The sequence below is a fragment of the Xiphophorus hellerii genome, chromosome 14 (assembly GCF_003331165.1).
Source record: "Xiphophorus hellerii strain 12219 chromosome 14, Xiphophorus_hellerii-4.1, whole genome shotgun sequence".
Taxonomy (NCBI): Eukaryota; Metazoa; Chordata; class Actinopteri; order Cyprinodontiformes; family Poeciliidae; genus Xiphophorus; species Xiphophorus hellerii.
Genome location: NC_045685.1, coordinates 15,240,189 through 15,267,454, shown reverse-complemented (window position 1 = coordinate 15,267,454; position 27,266 = coordinate 15,240,189). Strand labels below are relative to the sequence as shown.

At 36.6% G+C, this 27,266-nt stretch overlaps 1 protein-coding gene across 13 annotated transcripts in view; it reads left to right on the top strand.

Annotated features, from left to right (window-relative positions):
- The window catches only part of LOC116732730 (adhesion G protein-coupled receptor L3), a 279,903-nt gene extending 252,874 nt beyond the window's left edge, over window positions 1–27,029 (top strand). For 4 of the 13 annotated variants that reach the window (XM_032583083.1, XM_032583082.1, XM_032583079.1 and 1 more), the window contains 4 exons: window positions 9,132–9,300; window positions 9,594–9,719; window positions 12,993–13,089; window positions 24,860–27,029. In XM_032583083.1, the coding sequence (XP_032438974.1) occupies window positions 9,132–9,300; window positions 9,594–9,719; window positions 12,993–13,089; window positions 24,860–25,809 (1,342 nt within the window). In that variant the 3' untranslated portion in view covers window positions 25,810–27,029. Of the gene's footprint in view, window positions 1–9,131; window positions 9,301–9,593; window positions 9,720–12,992; window positions 13,090–20,695; window positions 20,822–23,068; window positions 23,121–24,859 lie in introns of all 13 variants that reach the window. The other 9 variants (XM_032583084.1, XM_032583075.1, XM_032583072.1 and 6 more) reach the window with 6 other exon arrangements.
- The last annotated feature ends 237 nt before the right edge of the window (window positions 27,030–27,266 follow it).

Below are 27,266 nucleotides of genomic sequence, written 5' to 3'. Positions count from 1 at the left end.
GGGTAGGGGGAGCCTTTTCTGCAGAGGTAAGCACCTCTTGTTATGTTTAAAGGTTATGCCAGCCCAGGTTAAAATCAAACAGGTATTGTGTTGCATCTCCATCATTATCTAAATAGGAAGCTTGGAGGAAAAAAAGGCATGTAGACAATCTAAAAGAGGTAACCTTGTGTTATCGAGGTGGTAACACTGAGCAGATGAATATTCATAGTGTCTTTAGTGTCTTTAAATCTATGCCTGCTTGTTGTCAGATAAAATGAAACCTTGAGGGAATATACCAGCAACAAAATGCAAACTTTGAGAACTTGCCACTTAACTTTATAATGGAAGAAATAAGTAAGACTTCTGTGAGCAGAATAACATTTAAACGCGCTGTGAGGAAAAATGTGACTGCAGGATGATGCAGCACTTTCTGATGTCAGGGCAGGCTTTTCCTGCGTATGGTTTTAATGTTGTTTTGCTGCCTTTCTGTTGTGATAGATGCTTGCTATATATTTTATGCAGGTTCTTTTTCACATTTTTAAGCCACTTTGGACACATTAGTCTGCCTTATGGCTGGTATTGTGGCTGTATTTATGTGGCATCACACAGCTGCAACGGTCTTTATAAAATGACCGTTGTCTGCCCTGCACTTTTTTGATGCATGTACATGCATGAGTTAAAACAAAATGGGAAAAATGGATAAATAAAATGTGATGCAAACAGTAGTTGGTGTTGAAGTCAGAGTTTTATGTACTTTACTAAATGGTGTGACTCTATCGGGAAAACCAATGACTTTTAAAAACAAGAAATTGGTGCAAAAGTTCGAATTTCATACAGATTAGTCAACCAATATTTAGTTTAATGTGCCTGGGCAAGTTGTAGAAAAACCACATAGTAGCCATCAGCAAGGTTGTAATATAATTCTGACTAAATACTTGATCACGCTCTGTTGATATTACGGCTTTGACAAGTATTTCTCTTAGCTTGATATTAACCTGCTAAGTCCACTTGTCAATAGGTTCATGGTTTCTAAGCTGTTGATTTGAGGTAAAGTTTAAAAAAAACTGAAGATAGTCCTACTCTCGCAGTATGCTGTCTACTTAAGGTGCCCATGCAATTTTGAGTGGTACAGGTCGACTGTATGATGCTCCCTCCTATTTTCTTGATAGTAGCACAGTGCTAGTAGCATCCAAAGCTCCACCTTGTGCCTTCCAAACAGTTCTCAAATAATTCGATCCTCGTCTTTTTTGCTTTTGCAGGTTGTAGAGAAACGTTTGGCTTGTACATGTACACAGCTGCATACCCATTTTTGAGCAGAAAATATTCTTACTTAATTTGTAGCACACACTCAGTTCATGGCAGTGTGAAACAAGCATCACTCTGGACAGCAGCACTGCTGTTGTAGCAGACATTTCTTTTAACATGAGGGTTTATAAACCTGGGTACACATTTGAGTAACTTGTACTTCCATATAATTATTTGAACCGAAGACCTTGGCAGTTGTTTAGTAAAAGCATCAAAAGGCCTCTAAATGTACAGTTCTTTTTCTTAGATGCTCAATACCTTCTACAGATTTCCTGCTGTTCTGAGTTTTGGTTAATTTATCACATATTACCTAATAAAATATTATACAAGAGAAACCACAGGCGTTCACTCAAAATTGCTAAATTGAAATGAACAAGACTCTTCTTGTCATCTTAAGGACCTTCAGGCACATCTATTTAAATATTTGGGAAAGTATTTTTATATCTTTAAGCCTGTATATCTTATAGTTGTAAAGATTTTATCATCATTTTAGTGTGTAAAAAGACCAGTGAAAAGCCCAGAATAAATGAGGAATTGGAAGTGTCTGGGAGCTTTCCGATCAGAACCGTCCTTTAAGGCAACAAAAAAATTGTATAATTTAAACATACTGAGTTATTTTCCTAGCCTGGTTAGAATACGATTTTCACGTAATACATTTCCTGGAACTACACACTATTATTCCCACAGAGTTGTCTGGTCTGGTAACACTTAAACACCTCATGAAAACCAAACTGAAGCGACAATACTTTGCCACATTGTTCATTCAAACTAGACTTGACTCCTGCAGTGACTACATAATGTAATACTTACACAGTCACAAGACTACTGTTTAGTATTCATTCTCATAAATTTTCTTTCACACTTTGGACCCCCTGCTGTAATATTTTCTAGCAGTTCTATGCAAACCGTGTTAAGGCTGTGAGAGCCGTTTTCACCAGCACTTATGTTTACAAGAGACTTGAACTAATAGATTATCAAATAAAAACACTTCTGTCACATTTCAGCACAGACACATAGTTACAAATACTGTACACGTAGTCATAAAATCTCTTCTAAATTCAAACTACCAGCCTTCTGCATCAGCAACTTTTAATGCATTTCTAAATTGAGTCCCAAAAGTGCTGCATTAAAATCTTTTATATATATATATCTATAGATATATCTATATATCTATAGATATATAGATATATATATAGATAGATAGAGGTATATCTATATACCTATATATAGATATATAGGTATCTATATATCTATCTACAGTATATACTGTAGATGGATATATAGATATATGTATATACAGTATATACCTATATATCTATCTATATATATCTATATATCTATACTGTATATATATCTATATATATATATATATATATATAGATATATATAATTATATTATAATATTATAATTGGAATAAAACTGGAGATAAATACATTTAGCTAATGCGTGTATCTATTAATACGTAAATGTAGGTGTTCATTTATGATCTTTATAATTACATTTACAATAAATTCAATAAATTCAATGCAATTTAAACTTGTTTTATATTAGAATCATCCATAATTACTTCAGCATTTATTATACGATTTCATGGTTCCTGCATCATTATGGTTAATCAATTAGAGCCAAACAATCATCTAATCAGCACAGAAAGTCAACTTCTGATTAGCTTCAATAGACTACAGCAGTATTAGCACCACTTACTTATGTTGAAGCTCACAGATAAAATACATATCTAAGTTGCTGCTGCAAGAAACCAATAAATAATAAAAAGAAAAATACTTATATATAATGTTTCTGTGAAAGGTGTTTAATTGATGACATGCAGTAGTTCACCAACTATGTAATCATCATTTCATATGTATTTTGTGTCAAATTCTAATAAATCACCTAACTACTCAAGTATTTAATTTATTTGTTGAACTGTGGCCCGTTTGATCTTTCAGGCATCTTTACAAAGTTTCCTTCTTGGAGCAAAGGATAGTAAAATGTTGAGTTGTCAGGGTTTTTTCTTTTTCAAAAAGAAATATTGACGTTTTCTGGTTTTGCTATCCTGTGATTTATAACTCTACACCCTCCTAAATGTAACAAGCAGCTGACCTCCTGAATCCAAGTTGTACTGTTGTCAAAAGAGACCAATGTTTTATGTGTCCACTAAGAAACGGCTTGATTGTGCAGAGCTTTGTGTCAGTGCTCATTCATCGTAATATTGTTTTCGAGGTATCACTGAAACCACAACTGCACGCAAACTGGTCTGAATGTCATTGGCTGTGTTGTCAGAACTAGTTCTTTATCACAAAAGGAAACTGAAAAAAACATAGTTTCACATTAGTTTTCAGCTTAGTTCCACTATAAGCATTAACAACCTCTATTTGTCATTGTTTCACTTTACAGATACATTTTTGCGCCATGTCTCTCTTCCAATGGCAAGTTGAGCTGGTTTCACTTTTACAATAAGACAACACTGGTGAATCCTGTCAATTTAGTTCTTTTTCATACAAATTGTGTTTTCTTTTGTTTTATCTGTCTGCTATTTTGTTCCTCTTTATGGTTTGATGTCAAGTTTTCTGCTCTCATTTCATCATTCTGAAATTATTTTTATTCAATATGTTTCTGTTCATGCCTGCTTGTTTCACTGCCTTTGAGTAGCACGTGCAGTGCAGCCTACAATTTTGTTCTTGTTTATCTTTAACTTGTTTTTCTGTTCTTCATTTCACTATTTTCCCTCTTCATTTTAGCTACCGTTATTATGATGGATGTGTTATTGTAGAGTGGCACTGGTAAGATGCAACATTACTTAGTACAGGGTGGAAAGTAGAATTGATTCTGTGTTTTATGTTTTTGCTCCCCTTTCACTTCCCATCTTGGAGACAGAGACTGACCTGGTATTCATCCATTGCTGCATGTTGAAATAATTTATTATAGTCTCATTTTGTGCAGGTAAAAAACCTGGCATGTTCACAGGACTGTGTATGCTCTAGAGATTAGCACTAGCTCTATATTTAGCAAGTATAGAACATGATAAAACTAATATTTCCAGGTAGAATTCGTAAAGACACTCTACATAAAATACTTGTGCAACATTCTGTTAAGACTAAACAAATTTGCCTTTAAAAACATTGGAACACACTCACTTTTTGACGATTAGCCCATTAATCAAACCTTTGGTTAACTGATATCCTGTTGGACTAATTATTGCTCTTTTGTGTTCTGTGCAATAGTTTCTAAAATGGCTATTCAGATTTATAGCAAGTTAAATCAAATTGTGCTCTAATACATGAATACAGTGTGACTCTGCCAGGAACAGAACTTCTGCAAATTAGGTCATTTGGTTTGAAACAGGTAATAATGCCACTGTTTAAAGTAGCCCCTGCTTACATTTGCTCATTTTGATCACCAACTGGAACAGTAACATGTTTTTCTCAGATGAAAGCACACTGTTGCAGCCATTAGGAATTGATATCTTACACCACTATATTTAGGAGGAGCTTTGATTTCTGTGGTATCCATCACAGAGGTCATTACTTGTAAGCATTTCTAAAAGAAATAAAAACAAGAGATAACCTCCTCCCCTCCCTTTGTTCCTCATTTTCAAAACCACAAACTGTTTCTAAGATAAATAAAACAAAACAAGACAATTTATAATATTTGGTCAAATTTTTCCACACACAATCCCTGCTATATACTGTAAGTCCAGTGGAGAAGATTTTATCTTAAAAATCTCCAGAGTCTAAGTCCTAATTTTTATATTTTAGATGTTAATTATACTGACCTATAATTAACAGCACCCTACACTCTGACTTTGGTTTTGATCAAAATCTTGTCTGCTTGTTTGTTTCTATCGGATATGTGGCCATAAAAACATGATGCCACATGACAATTTTTACAGGAAGAAATTCATCACTTGTTACAAGAAATAAAAAGAAAACAAAATGTTCAGAAGCAGAATATTATTTTCAAAATGGAGTTCAGATAAGGACTTGATATGCTTTTTATTTTTAGCTTGGGTGTCTCTGTGTTTTGACTGATGCAACACATCTTGATACATTGTCAACAATGCAACACAACAGAGATAAACTATTTTGCCAAAAAAGATCGAGTCACCTCTCCAAATTATTGAACTTAGATGTCCGGTCATTTTCATTTGGAAGAACTTGACTAGAACAAAGCTCTGACCTCAAAAGACAGAGCACTTTGGAGAGCAGTGAGAGACAATGTCCTAGCCCTTCTTGTCCAACATCAGAGTCTGACCTCACCAATGTGGCACTACATGCAACATTGATTTTAGATATATTCTTACAAATGTGTCTTGTAAAATCAACATGTTTTCATCACGACTTTCTACAGTTGATGGGAGTAGCGACCATATTGAAACTTAGAGCCTTAGAGACATTCTTTGACTTTCCAAGTGGAAAGTCGTACTTTAGGGAGTTAGGGGGTGTTCCAGCTTATCTTTCCCACCCGGAAGCCAAAATGGGATGTACCATAACTCCACAGAACCTCTCAAAAAAAATCTGTATATTTTGCTTCAATTATGGTGCTATTCCTAGAGAAGATCCACAAACGCAAACATGTGCAATATGTCTCCATTACAGAGAAAGCAGAGATATTACTCCAGCTCATATGTGCTGTTTTTGTCCAGGGGTTTAATGCAATAACTAATTCATAACATCTCTAAATATAACATGCATATGAAGAAAGGTGAATGAGATATATATGTTTGTCAAGGTAGGATGGAGAATATTTTATGAGAAAAGGTGATAGCAAAGGCAGTAAATATTTGAAAGTAGCATACACTGCTTGGAAACTTCATTGCATTAACTCTTATTTTTAGGATTGCACACTCAACATTGCAGTTCTGTCAATATATCTCCAAAAAATATATAGAGGTTTGAAAATGTACAAAATTAATAGACATTGAAAATATGCACCCACTCCACCACCCAACTCATATGGTCAGTTAATTTGTCAACAATCCCTAGTTACATAAACTGTTACAGTGATGCTGTTAATCTGATAAGGATAAAATAAATACTGTCATACTTAGAAGTTCTGCCTAAGCAGTTGTCAATGGCATCCCAGAGTCTTCGTCTGTCTCCAGAAGAACATATTCCATGTCCTTATATGAGTGACATAAATTCTTCATTTTCTATCCTTTCTGATGTCTTTTTTTTGTTTCTTCTTTTGTCTGTCGCTCATCACCCTTTCAAACAAAGCCACCACTAGTGAGGAGAAGATATTTCTGGTCCTTTTGGGCCCAAAGCATGTGTTTTTCTGTGCAATCTCAGGCCAGTCGTCTTGATGAAGTGCCTCCCCCACCAGGTCATTAAGGCAGCCCTGGGAAAATTATGTTTAATGTTCGAGCTGCTGAATTCATAAATCATTTTTTTTTGCTTTGCACCTGGCCCATTTATAATAGTGCTAAATGCAAAAGTCTGCCATATTTTATGAGGGCAGTAAGACCCTGTACTTCTATGAACTGAAATAATTCGGTTAATACCTGTCAATTCATTAGAATTGTCCAGCCTCTTCTTGGTCTTAATGTTTGCATTTGTGTCCTCACGTGGAGCCGACAAACACACCATCTTTGCTCTCCCCGTATTGTTCCTTCTTTTGTCCTAATTTGTATATTTTGTTCATGCCATCATGCAGCTTCTCATTTGCTTCATGTGTTCTGATTCATTTCTGTTTTTTATGCTTCTGTTTTTGTAATGTTGCCCAGCCATCAGGATTATGCACCTGAAATCAAGTAAGGCAAACCTGGAAGGACCCTTTTTCCGATAATGCCATCTCTCATTTCCACCTCCGTATGAAACAAAATCAGCACCAAAATTCCATTTGGCTACCTCTGAATCATTAACGTGATTAATAGCGGGGCACTCACTCATGCTGAAGGCCGTATTAGTGAGCCCACAGTACTCCAGCCTTAGATACACTATGCCTGCAGATGTGACAAGCAAGATAATGTTTAACCGGTACCTGTATCTTCCCGGTGCACTGTATGGATGTGTTAGTGCTGTAATGAAGATATGGCACTCACATTTGTCAAGTGGAAACTATTTTCTATAACCACATAAAGGCTCTATTCAATATGTGTTTTAAAGTGATGGGTCACAGTCCAAGCTCGAGACACTTTTCTCCTGAAAGGAAACCTTTACATCTGCTGAGTGAAAATTGAAAACGATCACCTAGGAACATGTTTTTAATGCATGAATAATTATCTACGATACGTGGGAAGACAATTTGTAGAAAGGACATCTCAAGAGAATTCGATTCCAAGTATTCCGTTTCATTTCATTATTAATTCATATGACGTCAATTCACAACAAATGTCCTCTCTAATTCAAAATAATCCAAATCATTCTAATTCAGAATTACATATATTAAGAGCAAGAATCTGACCACAGCAGACAGGAAGTAAATGACTTCTACTTAACAAGAGGAAACCATTAATAGAATGAGGCACAACTTTGACTGTCTTGGGGTTAAGAAGATAGAAAAGAGATGTTAAAAAAAGGTTTGTGATCTTACAAACACTTTCAGCGTATGTCTTACAGGCTGAAGAATATCATCAACATTACAGCAGCAGTGCTGCTGCCCACACATTACAACGATGAGCAACCAAAAACATTGTCACGTTCAAAAAAAAGAAAAATGCATTATGAGCAACATTTAATCAATCACTCATGAGTTCTTATAAACTACTAATTTCCTAACTTCTTGTAAAAACTAGCTGTACTGCAGTTCTAACTCCAGTATGGAAGTAAACAGCGAAGAAATGAACTTAGTCATGTTAATTTCTTTGTCTTCCCTTTTTACTATGACAAAGTTTTTAGTATTTTGCATGGCAAAGCACTTAAATTTGTCCAGCTTATGTAAAATAATTCTTGAGTTTAACTGTGATATACGTATACCACCACAAGGGGCAGTACTACAGCCTTCTGCTCACACTCATCAACCTGACAAACAACACAAACATTCATCACCCTGTGTATTTTCAATAAAAATTAATATAACATTTCCCAATATTAAAAGAGGGTTATTTGACTACGATTCTTGTTTACTTTATAATCTCATGCAGCACATCCAGAGATTACATACACTCTAATATCTTTGCTATTTTTTATTGCATTAATGTAGAATCTAAAGTCCTTACAAAGTGCAAAAAGATTTCAAATGATTGTGGACTGTTTAGTGTTATTTTCACTGAGTCATTCATTCACGATGAATGAAGATTAATTTGACCTGCTAAAAAAAAAAAAAAAAAAATCCATGTACACTGTCCTGTATGGCAGACTGAGACATGAGTCAGTTATTATTCTCAACTCGGCATCACTACTGCTGGACACAGTGTGTCACCAAAATGCCGAAAGATTGGACGTTGAGGGAAAAAAGGCAACTTTCTCTACACGGTGCCCTGGCACAGAAAGAGATCTCCTTATTATTGAAGAACTGCATGTTCTTGAGAACGTTTACCTCAGATAAACCCTCATCTTGAGGAAGAATTGGTGAAACACTTGTAAAAACCCTAAAACAGTAAGAGTTCAACATGCAACTTACCCTGGTCCCATCAACTGAAAATACTGTATTGCTTACTCTCTCTCTCATAGAAGCTATAGTTGTACATATGTATTTTTCATGACGTCAACAACATGGTCCTTTCCCACCAGTTCCTTCTCTAATTCATTTATTTTGTGATTCTGTATACTGTTATAGATCAACAGTATTTTGGTACCTCTTACAATTCCCTCCCCCTAATCTCAGAATAAGGCTCCCGAGAAGTCTCAAATGCAGTTGCATACAATTATTAAGGAGTTTTTAATTTGACTGTATGGTTAAATTTCAGATCATGGGTGATCGGGGCCATCGCCTTACTGTGCCTTCTTGGATTGACCTGGGCCTTTGGCCTGATGTACGTCAATGAGAGCACCGTGATCATGGCGTACCTCTTCACCATCTTCAACTCCCTGCAAGGGATGTTCATCTTCATCTTCCACTGTGTGCTGCAGAAGAAGGTACTGAATTGTTCTTTTAAGTTGTAATGAATCCTTACGGATTATCTGGAACTATATCCTCGGTGACCGACGTTCCAATTTTCAGCAACAGGATTAGATGTTTTCCTGACGTTGTGTAGCCTTTGCTCCAACCCCGTGAAACGTCAAAGGAAAAAAAACAACTTGTGTCCTATTGAAAGAGGGTTGCATAAAGTATTACCAGGAACAGATCATTAAATTAATATGAAACTTTACAGACTTTTTTTTACTTTTTATTTAAACATGCTTTGCCTGTTTTTGATTATTTTCTGCAGGTGCGTAAAGAGTACGGGAAGTGCCTGCGTACTCATTGCTGCAGCGGCAAAAGTGTGGACAGCTCCATTGGCTCTGTGAAGGGCACCGCGTCTCGTGCTCCAGGACGGTATTCTTCTGGGTCACAGGTTAAAACATAGTTATTCTGTTTTTTCTGTAGGTCTTTAACAATTTTATTAAAGGTTATTTCTCTCAGTAGTTCTGTTGAACTCTACTTGTCACCAATGTATTTATTAGCACTTTATTCATGTAATAGAGTTAGAGCCCGGGAGTCAATCATGGATATTACAGAAAAAAAACCCAGTTGATTTCAGATGCTCAAAGGAATCATTTGTACAGTGGCAGTTTGCTGTAAATATACAAGAAAGATTTCAAAGAAACTGTTTGCTCGTGTCTCAAAGTGATAGATAGGAAGTGGTAGGTAAGCCAAATCCCCGTAAGTGAAACCAGCCAGCCTGATGTTTTATTTTTTGTAATCAGAATAACATGTCTGGAATCCACACTGACATGACATGAAGACTATAACAAAATTTTTGCCTCTAGCTCAGTAAAGAATTTGTCAAATCTCAGAAGAATTTTGCCAAGACATGTTTTTGCATGCAAGTGCTGTGTCTCTGTGTAAAGTAAATTCCTAATGGATTCCTCCCACATTAACATCCACTATTGCATGAATTGCCAGGAAAAAACGATAACCGAACATCTTCCCAAAGAGTAATTTCCTCTCAGTGCTGCATCATAAATAGTCCTTAGAGTTAAGCATGCAGTGGCATCCCACGATACGAGCAGGATTCTGCATATAGATCAAAGCATTTCATTATGCACACTGCTTCAACAAGAAGGCTGCAACCTCATTCTCGGCTACCGCATACATGGAAGTACTCTGAAAACTCTCTCAAATGAATGTGTAATCAGCAAAGTACAGCTTGACCCACAGGATACGAGGTCTTCAAGTTTTTGTCCTTGCAAAATCATTTTCAGGCAATCTACGTCCCAATAAATAGGTGTATAACATGATAATCAGTTCCACTGTGCCAGTGCATGTTCCTGTTAAATTAAATGCGCTATCTCGAGTTGACACAGGAATCGTTTATTCAGTTTTTTTTAAAGAAAAACACATTCTGGCTAATGTGAAAGAGAAATAAAAACAGGAACAGTTGCTTCAGTGCAATTTGATATGCATGGAGGTGGCAATGACATAATTAAGCTGACACATAGCTGTGAAGTGTTAAGGGAGCCAAAGGGTATTCAGAGTTAAGGCGGATAGTTGAGTTCCTTCACGGTGAAAATATGTGGAGTGATACCGAGCAGTCAGTATCTCACCCAATGTGAAAACAAACTAACAGCAAGACCAAATTACCACCATAGTGCTAAACTTGAGCTCAAACTTTCTCAGCTAATAAAGCCAATATTTTATTAAAACCAAACTGTTTGCTTTTAAGAATTTTTTTTAAAAACTTTTTTTAATCTTCAAATATGTTAAAATGTGTTTTCTCTGACCATAAAGCTTTTCTGGTGGCAACATTCTAACTAATTTCTTTTGTGCAAATTGGAATTACAAAAATAAAATTTGCTTAATGGAAACACACAGATTTTTGAAAAACTCTTTTTTTTTTTTTATCAAAGGTTTTTGTGTTAGGATGCGGGGATTGTTCAGCCGTGTCAAAATATGTGTATTTTGCAAAACTGCAATGGGAATACTTTTTGCGCATCACACATTTCAGAGCAGTTTATAGACAGCAGCAACAATTCACAGCCATCTTGTCAGAAATGTCAAAAGTTGAGCATGTCATTTGGAAGAAATGAATGCATAGCTCTTCTGTAAAATTGCTGACATTCCAAAAACCGCTGCATACGCAGTCTCTCCCAAATACACAGTTTTTGTATCATGTCATTGTGTTCTGTGATAGCTGATCGATGATGAGCTCTTGTGCTGTGGCTGAAATATAAATATATCTCATGTAAGTATTTAAATCTGTCGCTGCCATAATTTTCAATGACTTTTTGTATGAACAGACCTATTTGCATGTGATTTTAATTGAATTTCTTAATTAATGGAAGCACCGTGATTGTGAAATTGTGCGTTTTTTGACATTAGCAGAATGGAGAAAAGGCTTTGTATGTAGATTTAGGTGGAAGAGTGAAAAGGTAGTACCTCCAAATTGTTCAACTTGACCTTCTGGTAGCAGATATTTGAAAATTAAGTTGACTTAATAATAAGAACTTCTTTTCCCTATCCATCCAATTAAAAATCATCTTATATTTATACATAAATATTTTTATACAACCATAAAAAGTTTTTTTTTTGTTGCTCATGTTAGTTTTTGGCAGACTCGCATAACAGTTTGCAACTGAACACAGGAACAGTTTTGTCAAGTTTTGCACAAACCAATTATTTTAAAGTTTCATTTTAGTCCAAAACCTAGTTCTGGGTTTCAATCTTTGTCTCCTTTTCAGCAACATATTAGCTTGAGAGTTCTGAAAATACTTAAACTAGATAAATGATTGTGTAGAAAGGGTGCAATAAAACTATAAGTTCTGTCATGATTGCCATAGAAGACCCTCTCAATTTGGCAGTAAAACCTACAACCAGGTGCATCAATAATGCATGGAAATACTGCATTAGCACAAGTAGAGCCAGTCCAGTTAAGTCATCAAAATGAGGAAGCTTTATTTAATTAAAAGATTGCAGTTGACCTCTATTGATTAGGAAGATTTATTTAGCTAGGACCCTTTAACTCTTATATAGAACGAGATCCCTGGAGTGAGCTGTAAGTTGATGCTTGAAGCTGGTGTTGCTCGGGTGGTGGAAGGTCAAGTAATGAAGTGGCAAAGACAAACAGATAAAACAGGAAAGGTTGTTGTGTTTAAATGGGGACTGATGATCTGCACATGTGTCAGTAGATAATCATAAGAGGCTTTACTTTTTTTCTGCATTCATTTGAAGTGAATTTAGACCCTTTTTTTTGGTTTGTTTCTGTTTTATTTCCTTTTTTAACCAGGTAAACCCCGTTGAGATCTCAATCTCATTTTCAAGAGGGACCTGGGTAGACTTTATTAGCTCAATACATTTAACATACATGCACACTACATGTTTTCTTTCAGTAAAAGTGTTGAAAACATTGTTTGATTTTCCTTCCAATTCACCAACTTCGTGTTGGTCTGTCACATAAACTCCCAATATCGCAACACGTGGGAAAATCTAACGGGTATGAATACCTTTGAAAGCTACTGTACTTGGAAGATATACAATTGCAGAAACTTGGTCAAAGCTTAAGAAACTTAGCATATTAAATTCCATCTCACTGCCTCTGGTCTTCTCTGAGCACTGACTAATTTTGTACCTCTGACAGCTCATAGGGCAAATATTCTGATGTGTTCTGGCATGTTGTTTGTCTCTGCAGAGCCGCATCCGTCGAATGTGGAACGACACAGTCAGAAAGCAGTCTGAGTCCTCTTTTATGACCGGAGACATCAACAGCTCGGCATCGCTCAACAGAGGTATTTGGTCCTGCAGGAATTACTGTCATTAATGATTCCTTCAGCCTTTGGTTTCTGCTAAAAATATTCAAACTGAGATTTCTTTTTGACAATACAAATGCTTTCCTCTTTACATGATGCAAGGTTTTCACAGGGTTCAAAGCATTTTATAATTCAGTATCTGAGGCAAAAAACTTAGAAGCATCAGTTAACGTCATGGCAGCTCTGTCACTTCTCAGTAGTTTGTCTTAATTACATCAGAAAATGCCCATGTTTCTCAAAATATATGTTTTATTCAACTTCTTAACACAATTGCAGCATTATGTTTTTGAAGTTAGACATCCAGATGCACAAGAAGTGAACTCAACTTATATCCAATGAAATTTCAGTCAATCAGTCAAAAAAACTATTTGTGGAGTGCAACAAAGTCTTTAGTACAGAGTGGGAAGAAAACAACACACATTTAGACTATATAATAGGTTATTAAGCTAATCTAATATGACAGGAACATTGAAACAAAAATAAATAAATATAATTAAATATATGTTAAAAAATAAAAAAAAAAAAAAACATAGCATATGCTTTTAAATAACCAATCCATAAGTTCTAGCTAATTTAATATTTTCAGAGATAAAAGGGCATCCAGTTTGGGGGGAAAAAAGCACATTATCACATAATGCACAGCCTAACAAAAAAAAAAAAACATTCTCTGTGTGGTCACAAGGTTGCATTAATTGTTTTGTAGCATCTTATCTTATTGACAAAAGATATATTGGACTGCAGTGGCTCTCCAGGGGGGGTTAGTGTCTGAACTCTGTGGTGGCCAATCCATGTGTTGGAAATGATGTCTCATGCTCCCTGAACCGTTCTTTCACAATGTGATCTGATGAGTCGTGGCATTGTCATCTTTGATTATAGCTGCGCCATCAGCAAAATATATATCGATGAAAACTGAGACTTATTCATTCATCATATTTCTGTAGTTGTCTAGTTGTTTTTTGGAGGGCATATTTGTTGCTGAACGTCAGGCAGATGAGCTGATGTGACCCCAGACCGTAATCCTGATCCTACTTGCTTGTACTGGCAGATGACATTATGGGTGCATCACTGCATCCGCGACTTTCTGTATCCTGGTGTGCTGGTCACACCGGGACACAGTAACCCTAGATGCATTAGACCGTATGTTTCTTCTTTGTTTTTTACATTGTTTGAGCTACAGAAGTTTAGTCTTTATGTATCTGAATAAACTAATTTATTTCAATCTGGTCTAAGTGATTTTTCTAGAACTACACAACTATTTATGCCCAAAACTTTATATTTTCTATAAATTTTGTACTTACACGCATTTGATTTAAAAAAAATTAAGATATATACATGCCAGATTTGTCCCGACACACATTTCTTCTTTTTAAATCAGGGGGGTACAACCTGAGGCTCCAGAGCCATAAGTGGCTCTATATATTTTCCACAATGGCTCTTTATGACTCTGGCTAAGATAGTAAAAAAAAAACAATAACATGAATAGCATGTTATTTTTCTTTTCATTAGTCGGAAGCTATGTTGTTTTTTGTTTGTTTTTTACATAATTTTCCACAAATAACATTCTATAAAAGAATTTTATTTTTTTTATTTTATTTTACTTTAAAACCTAAAAATAGAAATAAAATGTTGACTCTTCAAAAATGACAACCAATTTCTTACCATATATATCAAAAAAGAGAAATGATCCTTTTTTATTATAGGATGTGCTTTATTGTTTAACAGTATTGGCCTTTGTTCATAATAGTATGAGAGAGAATGAAGAAGCAAATGTCAGGAATTGAGCCCCATATTGCATCTTCAAGGAGTAAGTGACTCTGTACTTCGTACTACTTTACCTCACACCAACCCGTTGGGGTGCATCTAAGTTTCAAACATACATATTTTTTTAAATAATCTTCATATGAAGCATTTCTTTGTTTATAAAAAGTATTATAAACTTAATTTAGTGTGAGATTATGTTACTGCAATAAAAAAATAAACATATTTAAGGCAATAGGCCAATATCTCATTTTCAATGTGCTGTACCGCTTTTTTGTCTGCCTCCACTGTAAAAGCGGTCCATACAACCAAACTGTGCCGTGCCATTCTTGAACCCCTTTCAGTTGTATCTCCATAGGACAATAGTTCAGGGCATTGAGGGTGGAGCAACTGGCATCACACAACACTCCCCATTGATTGCTGGACAGAAAAAAAGTTACGTCTTGTAAAAAGCGAAAAACATACAAGTCTGTAATGTTTGTCGCTGTGTTAGCATGACGCCACATTAAGCGTAGGGATTTAATCCTGCCTGCTCAGTGAGAGTACAACTGGTTGTGAAAATGCTCTCCTGAATGCGCCAGATCATAAAACGGCTTAACCGAACCACACCGACCCATGCTACCCCATTCAGTGTAAACGAGGCATTAGGGAAGATTGAGCCATTATATCAGAAAAAGAGTTGTATAACAAGCTAAAAATTTATTTCACCACTTTTATTATGAGCTAAAGAAAAAAAAAGTCAATGAGAAGTATTTTAGAGCAATGCCTTTGACAGTGACAGTCACTGAGTTCACTTCAGGGCTTCTCAGCTCAGAGAGGAAAAACAGACACCAGACTACATCTGACATCAAGCTGCAAACGCCGCTCTCGCTGGCATGCCTCCCTAACACTCTCGGCAGTCATCACATCTCTAGATTGAAGAGCTCCGGTTCCACACTGCTCTCTCTCTCTAAATTCACTCTGGGCGCTCGCTCGCAAAGACGCTAATGCATAGTTACAATGATGGATTAATGTTCGACACAGTGAGGAAGTGTCATGATCTCTGTAATTAGGCGCTCAGCTCAGCATCGCCAACAGACGTGACTGTTATCAATTGTGCAGAGGCTGAGGAGAGAAGGTGGACGTGAGGGTTGAAGGTCAGGAGTTGGGGGGGATGAAGGTAAAAAATAAAAAAAGGTCTACACAGATCTTCCATAAAGACAAAAAGCGGAGGCACCAATTATTTATGGCTCCTTACCAGGTTTTGAGTGATGGAGAAAACCCTCAAAGTAGCTGTAGAGCATGTCGGATAGTGCGCTCTGCCATCACAAGCACCATCAGGAGCAGATGCAAATAGAACTGCACTCATGCGTGGCTTTTCCTGTGTGCTTATTAAGGAATTATGTGTTGAGGAGCAAATATTTCTTGCTGATTTGGCCTCTGCAGTCTTGACGCTCTGGCAAATTTTGCCCTCTCCCCCGCCTCCCACCTCAGCTCAAAGCACCAGAGAATGAGCTCACAGCTGACGCTCCTTGCTGTGCTCCCCTTGAAAGCAGAGTTGTGCAATCATTCCGATGCCGTCGCACGTTCAATTTGTCTCAGTATTCAGGATTATAACTGCACAATTAGTGCAATTTCTTTTGGTAATCTGTTTAATTTCGACGCAGACACAATAAGCTGGGGATTGGTCATTGTGGGGATTGAAAAAGGAAGGCTGGTTGTTTGTGAAGAGCACTGTAATTAGGGCAAGCGTCACTTGCAGCAACAAATTACTGTTTCTTTGCTTTCCCCCCCCCCCAATCAAAACAACATTCAGTTCTCTGTGCAAAAATAATAACGTCTACTTAATACTTAATTCAAGCAAAAAGAAATCTTACTTATACTACAAGACAAAATTAAACAGGACGTTATGATTACATAATAATTTATTTTACTTTGTTTGAGGATTGCCAAAGTAAAGGGGAACTCACATAATAACATAAGCAATCATAGTTCTTTGCAATAGTCTTCACACCCCATGAACATTTCCACACTCGTCACTTTGCAACCATAAAGTATTTCACTGGGATTTTACATGAAAGCAAAGTAACAATTAGTGAAGGAAAAAGATACATGGTTATTATTTATTTTTCTGCAAGTAAAAATCTAAAAAAATATATTGTTTACTTTTCTTTTCAGACCCTTTACTCTGGAAATCGATTGAGAAATCCCCATGTCGGTGAACAGAGTTCACTCATTCCAAGGGTCAAATCAGAAGCACTTTCTCAGCAAGTTATTCCCCATAATGACAAATTTAGCTAATTTGCAATGTGACTTTACGTGACTAGTTGTAAAGATATGTGGCAAGGATAGACCCAAACGCAGAAAGGTGGTTGACAGTTTAATATGAAGAGCATTTAATTTAAAGTCCAAAGCCTCTTACAGAAGGAGAGAAGTCGTCATCTGACAGTGGACTGCAACACGTGCAAATCCAGCAAGACTTTGCTGTACACCTAACCTGGCAGATCGTAAATTGACAGCTAAGAAAAGATTCAAACTAAAGACCCATATTAACAGTGGAGGAGCTGCGAAGATCCACAGCTCAGGTGGAAAAATGTGCTCACAAGCCAGTTATTAGTTGTGTTCTCCACAAATCTGAGAGTATCAGAAAGATAGCCATTGTTAAAGAGTGGCATAAGTAATGCTGTTTGAAGTTTTCTCTAATCCACTTAGGTGAAACTGCATGTTGAAGAAGATTTTCCATTCAGATTAGACCAAAACTGAACTGTTTGTCCTGCAAAACACATATGAGGCAGGAAATGACACCCTAAACACACCAGCGCCATAATGAAACATGGTGGCAGCAGCATCATCCCAGGAAGATGGAAGGGGCTAAATACAGAATAATCCTGGACGAAAACTTGATAGGGGATACAAGATCAGTTGTGTTAGAAGGGCCTGGTCAAAGTTCAGATCTAAATCCAATTGAGAATCCTAAGGTGAGACAGATAAAAGTTGTTCATAAAAAAATCTGAATGTGTCAAGCAGGTAGAAACATACATCAAATGTCCTGCTGCTATAATTGGATGTAAAACAGTATTGAGCTGAAGACAGTACACACACCGATTTTCTTTCTAAAAAAATGAATAATAATCATATCAATAATCAATAATCATATCAATAATCATATCAATCAATAATAATAATAATAATAATCTAAAGCATGTATAATTTTCCTTCCTCTGTACTTTGTCTTGCTCTTTTTCACAAAATTCTGATACAATATAAAGAAGTTTAGGGTGTAATGTGGAGAAATAAATGTCAATAGGGTTTGAATACTAAGGCAAAGTTCTGTTTGTGATTGTGTAATTTAAAAAGTAAAATAAAACCTTTCTCACATGGCGTGACAGATTGAGAGCACAGAAGACAACAGTACTCTGCTGGGGGATCTAATTGCTGTGTACTTGCACCTTGGATAAAGGATGTTTACCCGCTCTTGCAGAAGCACACGCATGCATCACCCTCACAAGTCCTGCATTTGGCTTCTTTCACGATAATGGTGCCGTATCGTGTTGACAGGAGCAGGAAGGGAATCTTGTAAACAGGAAATGAATCCAGCCTGCAAATATTTTCACCACGCCATATATTTTGCATGTCTTTGAAAGCTTGAAAGTCAATTATTGTTGTTTTTTTTTTTTATATCATCCGCAAAGAAAAGAAAACAAATATGGTTCATTTGTATTTAAGTTGAGAGCCTTCAGATCCTGCAGCTAATCAGCCGGACTCAGACAGCGAAGGCTGCTCTGGTGCGGCGGTATGTGCACGGGAAACCGATGAGTCACTTGGGCAGCGGGACTCTGAAGACGAGCAACGTTACTTAACTAGAAAATGAGTCGGGCGAAATGCTTGTGCGAAAAGAGGCCAGGCTGGAGCGAAGTAATGACCAGCTTGACTAAAGAGAAGACAGCTCTACATTCAAAGGGTATTTCAGCAGCAGTTACAAAGAGAATGAGCAAATGCTGATCTTTGCTCTGCAGAGAGAGAGAAAAAAAAGGACGCGACACACCACTTCAGCTCAGAAGAATGGCACAGACAGAAGAAGTAATAACAGTGGTGCATCTGATACCTCACTTGTTGAAGTTTCTTTGTAGTGGACAAGCTTTTTGGTTTTACTCTGAACTTTTGTTTTAATCACATATGTAAGGGTGAATCTGTGTAAATGTCTAAACCAGAAGAAAAAAAAACAGCCATTCCTAATTCTACCATTTCTGCCATTAGATGCAGTGCCCTTTACTGTTATTGGCAACCTTGGCAAAACTGTGTGCAAAAGCCTTGAAGCATATAGCAGATATGGAGAAACCAAAATCCACTGCTTTCCTGCAGTTCTTTCGCAGCGAGCTTTGGAGATTTGTTTTTTTGACCTAACTTTACCATCCTCCTCTTTGTGTGTGGTGCCAAGATAAACTAGGGTCCCTCGTCCTGTCGTTTTTCTCACAGCTGCAGTGGTTGTAGTTGTTTCACTGCCTGATGATGTACTTTAAGGCAAGTGGCTGCTTTCTTGAATTAAAATGAATGCTGCAGCTACTTTTATTTTGCAGGACTGTTGAGGATAGCAGTAACTGCTTTTACAATGATTTTATTAAAAATAGTTCTCCTTTACCACTGCATTTTTTAAAACTAAATAAAAATATCTCACATTGAAGGATGGACTTTTCTAGATTTATGAGTGTGAGAGTAAGACACTGCATTGAAGGAAACTTTTGTAAAGATTTTATACACAATTTTATATTGGTGCAAAGTCTGAGGCACTATATGAGAGCTATAGCTGAGTGTCTCTTATGTAACCCCCTGAGAACAGCAGCTAAATATTAACATGGTGAGTTGATGATGTTTCTTATGGTCAGTATTACTGCTTTAAAATGCCCTTGACTTTAATGCCATATTCAGTTACTGGACATTTAAAATAACTTTACTAAATGCATCATCTCAAATGTGTCATCAGAAACGTAGGCAGAGAAGGCAGAAAAAAGTAAAAAGGGGATATTTCAGTCACTGGAATGACTAAGAGTTAAATATAGCTGTACATCTGACATTATAACTACGTCTGGACGTTTTTGTCTTCAGAACAAGAAGCAAGAAAGCAAAACAAATACTCTGCCTCCAGCTATTACTGTAGGTGGCTAATACCAAGCAAGTCAGCTTTTAGCTAAATAGATGCAGTCTTCCGTGAACTGATTTGTCTGTTTGACTATTGAATTATATTTGAATTTCATCGATATATAAATAATAACATTTTGGCATTTATGGTGGATGTAGCCTGACTTACTCTATTGGCTACATTCTAATATTTTTTTTAGCATATCTTCAATACGTTTTATCAACATTCTTACTAATAACTACAATAAATTTGGAAAAAAAAAAAATTGTCTTTATAGATTTTTATATCTCTAAATAAATTAGCTTTTTAGCATGCACTATCATCTGTTTTCAGTTTTCTATATAGGTGCTTTTTGTGGTTTCAGTTCATGGTTATCAACATGTTGTATGCTGCCAGAATGTGAAGCACAAAAAAAAAAAAAAACACAACAGCGTAATGGCTGGCATTAACAGTACAATCAACACACTTTTCATCGGCCCCATTAGCCACGTCGGTTCAGCTCCACTGCTCTCATACAGCAAACCTCGCCACCGCCACATTCCTAAAATTAATGATCATGTGATCATTTGGATGTTAATGGATGTCATTGCTCAGTTGCATCTGCTCAGCTAATATGTATGTTCTCATTATTATATATGTACTTATATCTCAACTTGTCTATCTCTCTCTGTTTTCTCTCTATCTCGCTCTGTCTCTTTCTGGCTGCTCCAGGGGCTATGGCTAACCATCTTATACCTAATGCACTCCTACGTCCTCATGGCACTAACAATCCCTATAATACATTGCTTGGGGAGTCTGCTGTTTATAACAACCCTCTGGGCATGTACAACATTCAAGGTGTGCTAGCTTCTTTTCATTACTTACCATTGTGGCTAGAGCAGTGTTTTTTTATTATTATTATTTACTTTTTTTGTGGTACATTGTTATTCCTGCCTAAGAAATAAGAAAGGGTGATAACAAATGAGAAAATATATAATTGGATGGAACATAATTAAAAAAATAATAATAATAATAAAAAAACACTGCTCAAAATGTATTGTTTTAGTTTTCAAAGAGCTTAATCACAAAAATCCTACAGACTTGGTTTGCTGTGGGGTTTTTAATGGCGGTGTATCGTGGCATCTGGTTGGCTCATCTCATTCGATTCATGACCAAGGCTCTTCCCTGGACTGTTTTGGCCAAATCAAACTGTATCTCTGAGGAAATCCTTTGAAATGACCCCACAGAAAGCCAGATACATCACCAGTCATTAATTTCAAATGTGCTCCAACGTTATCAGTTAACCTCTTGTGCAATGTCTGCTGTCTCTGTGTGTTTAGTTTTAAAGTTTTGTTGTTCTCACACAAAATGGTTTCCTTTCGATCTTCTTTAAAGAGAGCAAAGAGAAGCAAAGAACATGTTTTTGAGCAGAGATTTACATGCACTCATTATGAGCATGAATGTTATGATTTTCAAACTCCCAGTGTTTTATTTGAACCATTTGTTTTCCAGGGTAGACTGATTATAAAACATAAATTATTTAAAAGATCCTAACTTAATTGCACAAGTTTGAATTTACTGTGGATTTTCTCTATTCCATTCAGGGGGAAAAATACACATACACAAAACTCGAATTGGGTCTTTCTGGATCTTTCAGCAGAGTAAGAACCTAAGGAGGGAGATAAATCTTAAGAGTGATGGCAAGGAAGTTTCCAGCCTCAAAGACTTTGAACTCTTCTCCAAAGACAGAATGTCAAAAATGTGAAAAACTGGCCAGGAAATACAAGAAGCTTTTGTTTTACTCTAAAGCTAATAACAGGTTTTGCAATTATTATAGGGAAGGGTATAAATATTTACATTTTTAAACTGATACACCTTTCAAATTTATATCTATTGAGAAATGGTTTCATATATACAAACTTCTTTGTTTAATAAAAACATGTTTAAATGTTTTTATTAAGTCAAATTTGAATCTATGTTTATTAGCAGTATAAATGATTTTGTTTTGTATATAATAATTGTATTATTTTGTATAAAAGATAATATTTAATTTGTTTCTGGTGTCTCCATTCGACTTGGAGAAAAGCAATGGTTTAAATAGAAAAGCCCAAAAATTATACATTTGCATTAAGCTTCTTTGCCAATGATAAGTGGATGTAAATTCCTGACTGAACTTTCCAGTAAAGACTTTACTTGTGAATATTTAGTTAAATATTCAAAATACAGTTGAAATCAGAAGTTTACATACAGTGAGAAAAAAGACACAGACCCCCTTTTTTTTCATTTTCTGAAGATAATGCAGACCAAACATCTCTTGTTTCAGGTCACTTAGAATTACTTGAATTATTTCTATTTGCTAAGTGATAGAATAAAAAGAGAAAAATTATGTCAGGGATTTATTTATTAATGAATAATTAATACATATACAGTTTTTGAAAACCATCAACTACTATGCCATGAAAGATAATAGGACACAACGGTGTCTTCAAAAAGAAGTTATTTTTTTTCATCATTTTCTGGCTCCAACTAAATATTGGAGTGCAATTTTTTCCCCCTTCGTCTCTCTGCCGAGCTGTTATTATTTTTATTCCTGCTCTCTGCAGTCAATATGAGATTGCTGCAACTTTGTGAGTCTGTAAAAGTCCCTAAAAGTAGAGAGAAACCCATGTAATGTTCAGATAAAAACTCAGAGAGCTTTGATAAGTGGATAATTTATGTATGCGATACAAGTACTTTGCATTGGAGCTGGTGATGGAGGGCTGTAATTCACTTACAGTGCCACAGATGGAAAAGAAATATCTGGAGGAATGAAAATGCTAATGCATCAAAAGATTTATTGGCACATTTGACACTCAAGGACCTTTGCCCATGTTTTACCCCCAAGGATTCTGCAACGTTACAGCAAAACATCCTTTATATATTTGTCAGGAGATTTTTTATGATGTCTTTATGGTCCTTTTTCTGCAAGCACACAAAATTTGCATGGTGGAACTTAAGAGTTGCAGTAATCTTCTGAAGCACCATTATGCAGTTTTCTCTTTCTACTTGTCATTATTGTTCTTATTGTGTTTTCTTCTTTCCTTTTCCTCATGCTGTCCCCAAAAGAGCCCTACAGAGAGACAAGTATGGGAGTCAAACTAAACATTGCTTATCAAATGTAATTGACTTTGGCTTTACTTTTTTTTCACTCGATGCTGACAAAAGGAATAGTTAAAACGGTGTAAGTCAGTTTGGAAAGAACTAGATCCAATTAGGAAAGCAATACAACATTAAACGTTTCCATTCCAACCTGGATTTGTATGCCTTTTAATGCGCTTAAAAATAAAAGCATTCCAAATACACTATACATTCAGAATAATTCAAATATCTTTAAAGCACACCAGCACAAATTGATCTGTAGCCTTCTTTGAGCAACATGCATGTGTTCATGCCCCCAATAGTATTGTGTTGGGGTTTTTTTTTTAAATTACTCTATAATTCACTTTGATCAAGCCGTTACACTTCAAGAAGACTTGATGTTTCTTGTCAAAATTTTAAGAGGTCAGACTGAGAGCTTGACACTTTTAACAAGCTGGATGGCCTTGTCTGAGGTAGTCTGAATTATAGTCAAATTTGTTTTCTCGCTTTGATGTCAACAGCGTGGTTAACGTGATGAAATATGAAAGACGCATGTTAGTGCACCAGAGAGTAGACTGTCTCCTTCCTGTCAGGGTGGTGGGATTCTGATTTAATGAATACAATTCATTTTGTAAGAGATGGCTGGTTAAGTGCAGATGGATGAGACGTAAACAAACTGTGAAAAAGCAATGCTCATGTGGTGCCATGTCCAACTTTGCACAGATTTAGTTGCAGAAATATTTGCATTGCCTCAATATTTTTTTTTTTTTTTACAAAATGAGGTTAAAAGTTCCAACTGTGAGATGTGAGGGAATTGCATGAATTGTTTAATGTCTGTTTGCCTGCATAAACGTTGAGTTTTGTGCTGTGGTGAATGTTTGTGTTTTGAATCACAAAACAGTGTTTTGTTCTGGTTGTAGAACATCCCGTTCAAAGATTAAGCAAAATTCAGTTTATAAATTTTAACAAGGTAAGTGTGTCCTACAAGTGCATTTCAATCAATTAGAATATCATTATTTTACTTCATTACTCATCTGCCGATGTATTTCAAGGTGTGAAGTAAATTTGATGATTTTGACTAGTTGCTTAGAAGATTAGAATGTTTAAAAATTACATTAAAAACGGTTCTGCTATAACAATGTAGGATCTTAGGAGTCACCCAGCAAACAGTCATTGATAAAAAAGGTTATTGTTAAAGGCTGTTCAAAGCACCATATTTGAGATTATTAATCGAAAGTTAAGTGGAGGAAAAACTACACTGAAATAGAAAATGAATACAGCAGCAGACATAACAATAACCTTGAGATGATTGTGAAGCTTTTTCCAGATTGACTTAGCACCTGCCTATCTGCTTATAGTCAATTTGTTGACCATGCGTGTCCAGCAGATTTGCCTGACTTAAACCACATGTAAAAGATATGATGTATTGTCAAGAGGAAGATGAGAAACATGAAAATTAATTTAATGATTAAAATAAATTTGTACACAATGACTTTCTAATTTATTGAGATGCACAAATTATATTCAAATGCCTTCAAAGTATTTTCTTCTTAATCCATCATCTTTGGGATCTTTTTAAGGATCCCATCAAGAGTTAATTTCTTTCATATAAGAAACTAAACTTGTTTGTTGTGTTCTATTTGGCTTTGAAAAAACACCCAATACGTCTTTGGCAGCTGCACTCACCAGTTTTTACCATTCACATTTGTCAACCACCCCCATCCCTCTCCATTACCCCCCTACCCCGCCTCCCCCCACTACCCATGTTTCTCATTTCAGAGGGAATCCTGAACAATGCCCGGGATACAAGTGTCATGGATACTCTACCACTGAATGGTAATCATGGCAACAGTTACAGCATCGCCAGTGCTGAGTACATGAGTGACTGTGTTCAGATCATCGATCGGGGATACAACCACAAGGAGACCACCCTGGAAAAGAAGATTCTGAAAGAGCTCACCTCCAACTATATCCCCTCTTATCTTAACAATTCCCATGAGCGCTCAAACGAGCAGAACCGGAACCTTGTGAACAAACTGGTTAATAATGTTAGCAATGGCGGCAAAGACAGTGGCTATGGCATGGCCTTGGGAGTGGGGATAGGAATGAATGTTGCGCTTAACCTCGACGATCACTCCACCTTTGGTACCCACAATGATGAAGGCCTGGGTCTGGAGTTGATACGCGAGGAGTCCAATGCCCCGTTGTTGCCACAAAGACCGCTGCCAACCCTGCAGGCAGTCGACAACCTTCACAATCAGCTTCAGCAGTCCATGTCACCACCCCTTCCGCTCCCCCATCATCCCTTCTCCTCTGCCTCCAACTCCTCATCTTCTCGAAGGAGGATCCCCCAGGAGAACAGTGAAAGCTTTTTCCCCTTACTCAACAATGAGCATAACGAGGATGAAGGCTCGTCCCCCAGCCACAGCCACCAGAGAGACTCCCTCTACAACAGCATGCCAATGTTGCCTGGCCTGCCCGATGTGTCTGCAGAGTCCACCGATGGCTCCAAGGAGGGTGGAGATGCCAAGAGTCCGGAGGCAAGCTTGGACGACGTTTACTACAAGAGCATGCCCAACTTGGGCTCCCGTAATCACCTCCATCAGCTGCATTCCTACTACCAGCTAGGGCGGGGCAGCAGTGATGGTTTTGTCGCACCCCCCAACAGAGAGGATCTTTCTGCAGAAGAGGCTCACCCAGAGCCCTCACACCTGGTCACCAGCCTATAGGCCCAGAAACCCTCAACAAACCCGTAGTTCCTTTTGTTTCCCAAAGTCCTCTTCCACGTTCACTCACTCCATCTATTGTCGGAAGTGGTAGCCATTGTTTTTAATGTTGTCCTGAAGACTGAGACAGCTTGACTCTCACCTTTACTGACCACAAGCAGGATAAGATTTGCTATAAAAGAGAGCGGAAGTGACTATCTTTGGTTAGATATTCCAGGAAGTTGATGTTGTGTCCCCAGCCTCCTCCGTCGTTTTGAACCCCTCTCCGGTTTGGTGTGTTTTGTCTCCATCTAATAAGAGACATCCACGGAAAATGTACACCTCAGAGATATAGTCGAGAGGAACCGGACAGTTCCAAAGTCTGAACTTATAGACTTCAACAGAATAAATGGGGAATTTAAAGAAAAAAGGACTATTTTATTATACTTCTGTATCTATATGGACTTTTTGAAATATTTTCTTCCTCTTTGGTGAGTTGCAGCACATTTTGTTTGCTGAAGTGTTCCTCCAAAATAAGAAAAAATGGATAAAAAAAAATAAATACACTTACACTTTGGACGTTTGCCATGAAGGAATTATAGATTGTATGCTTTCAAGCATAGCTGTTCTTATTTCATTTATTTTATTGTAACATTTGTTAAGAGGGAGAAAAAAAACTAATGAGAGAATTATGACATATTTCTATGTGACTGTACAGATAACTAGCATTGCACATGATATGCTTTTTCTCACCTTGGTTTTGTTTTGCTGTATTTTGTTCTGGGCGAACCTTTTCTCTGTAAACTTAGTGATTAGGAACAGTTTCATTCTGTTGTGCTGACCTCTGAATTTTGCTCTGTATCGCTCTGGTTTTCTGTTATGTCACAAATCTCAATAGAATCAGAAAAACCTAAAGAAATTACTCTCTGGTCGTTCAGGCATTGCTGTGAAACGTGCTCGCTTCTGTTTCTGGGTCAGTTTTTAATTCTTGTTTGAGTTTACTTCCCACTCTTTTTTTTTTGTTCTTTTACTGTGTAGATAGCAAAACTTCAAGGAGACGGGATTGCAAAATCATAGTTCATAGTGCATTCTGCGTTTGTATCGACACTTGGAAAACAGCTCATGCTTCTTGGACGAGAGGACGGGTCGAACTGAGCCTTGATGTGCACCAGGCACTTGTACAAATAAAGAAAGTTTGTTGTTTTACTTATTAAAGAAAAGAGCTTTTGGAGTGAGAAAAACCAGAGGTGTTTTTGTTCTTTTTCCTCAAGGAGTGACATTTATTTATTTGTTAAATAAACAATAATAAGACAAAGGATGGCAATAAGTTTAATGACAATACTTTTAATAATGCATAGAAATTTGGTCATTGTTTATTACTTTCACCTTTAAAATGTTAATATTTTTAAAACATTTTATTCAAACTAAAAAAAAAAAATTACAGAATAAGGTACATTACATACAATGATGGACCTGCTTTC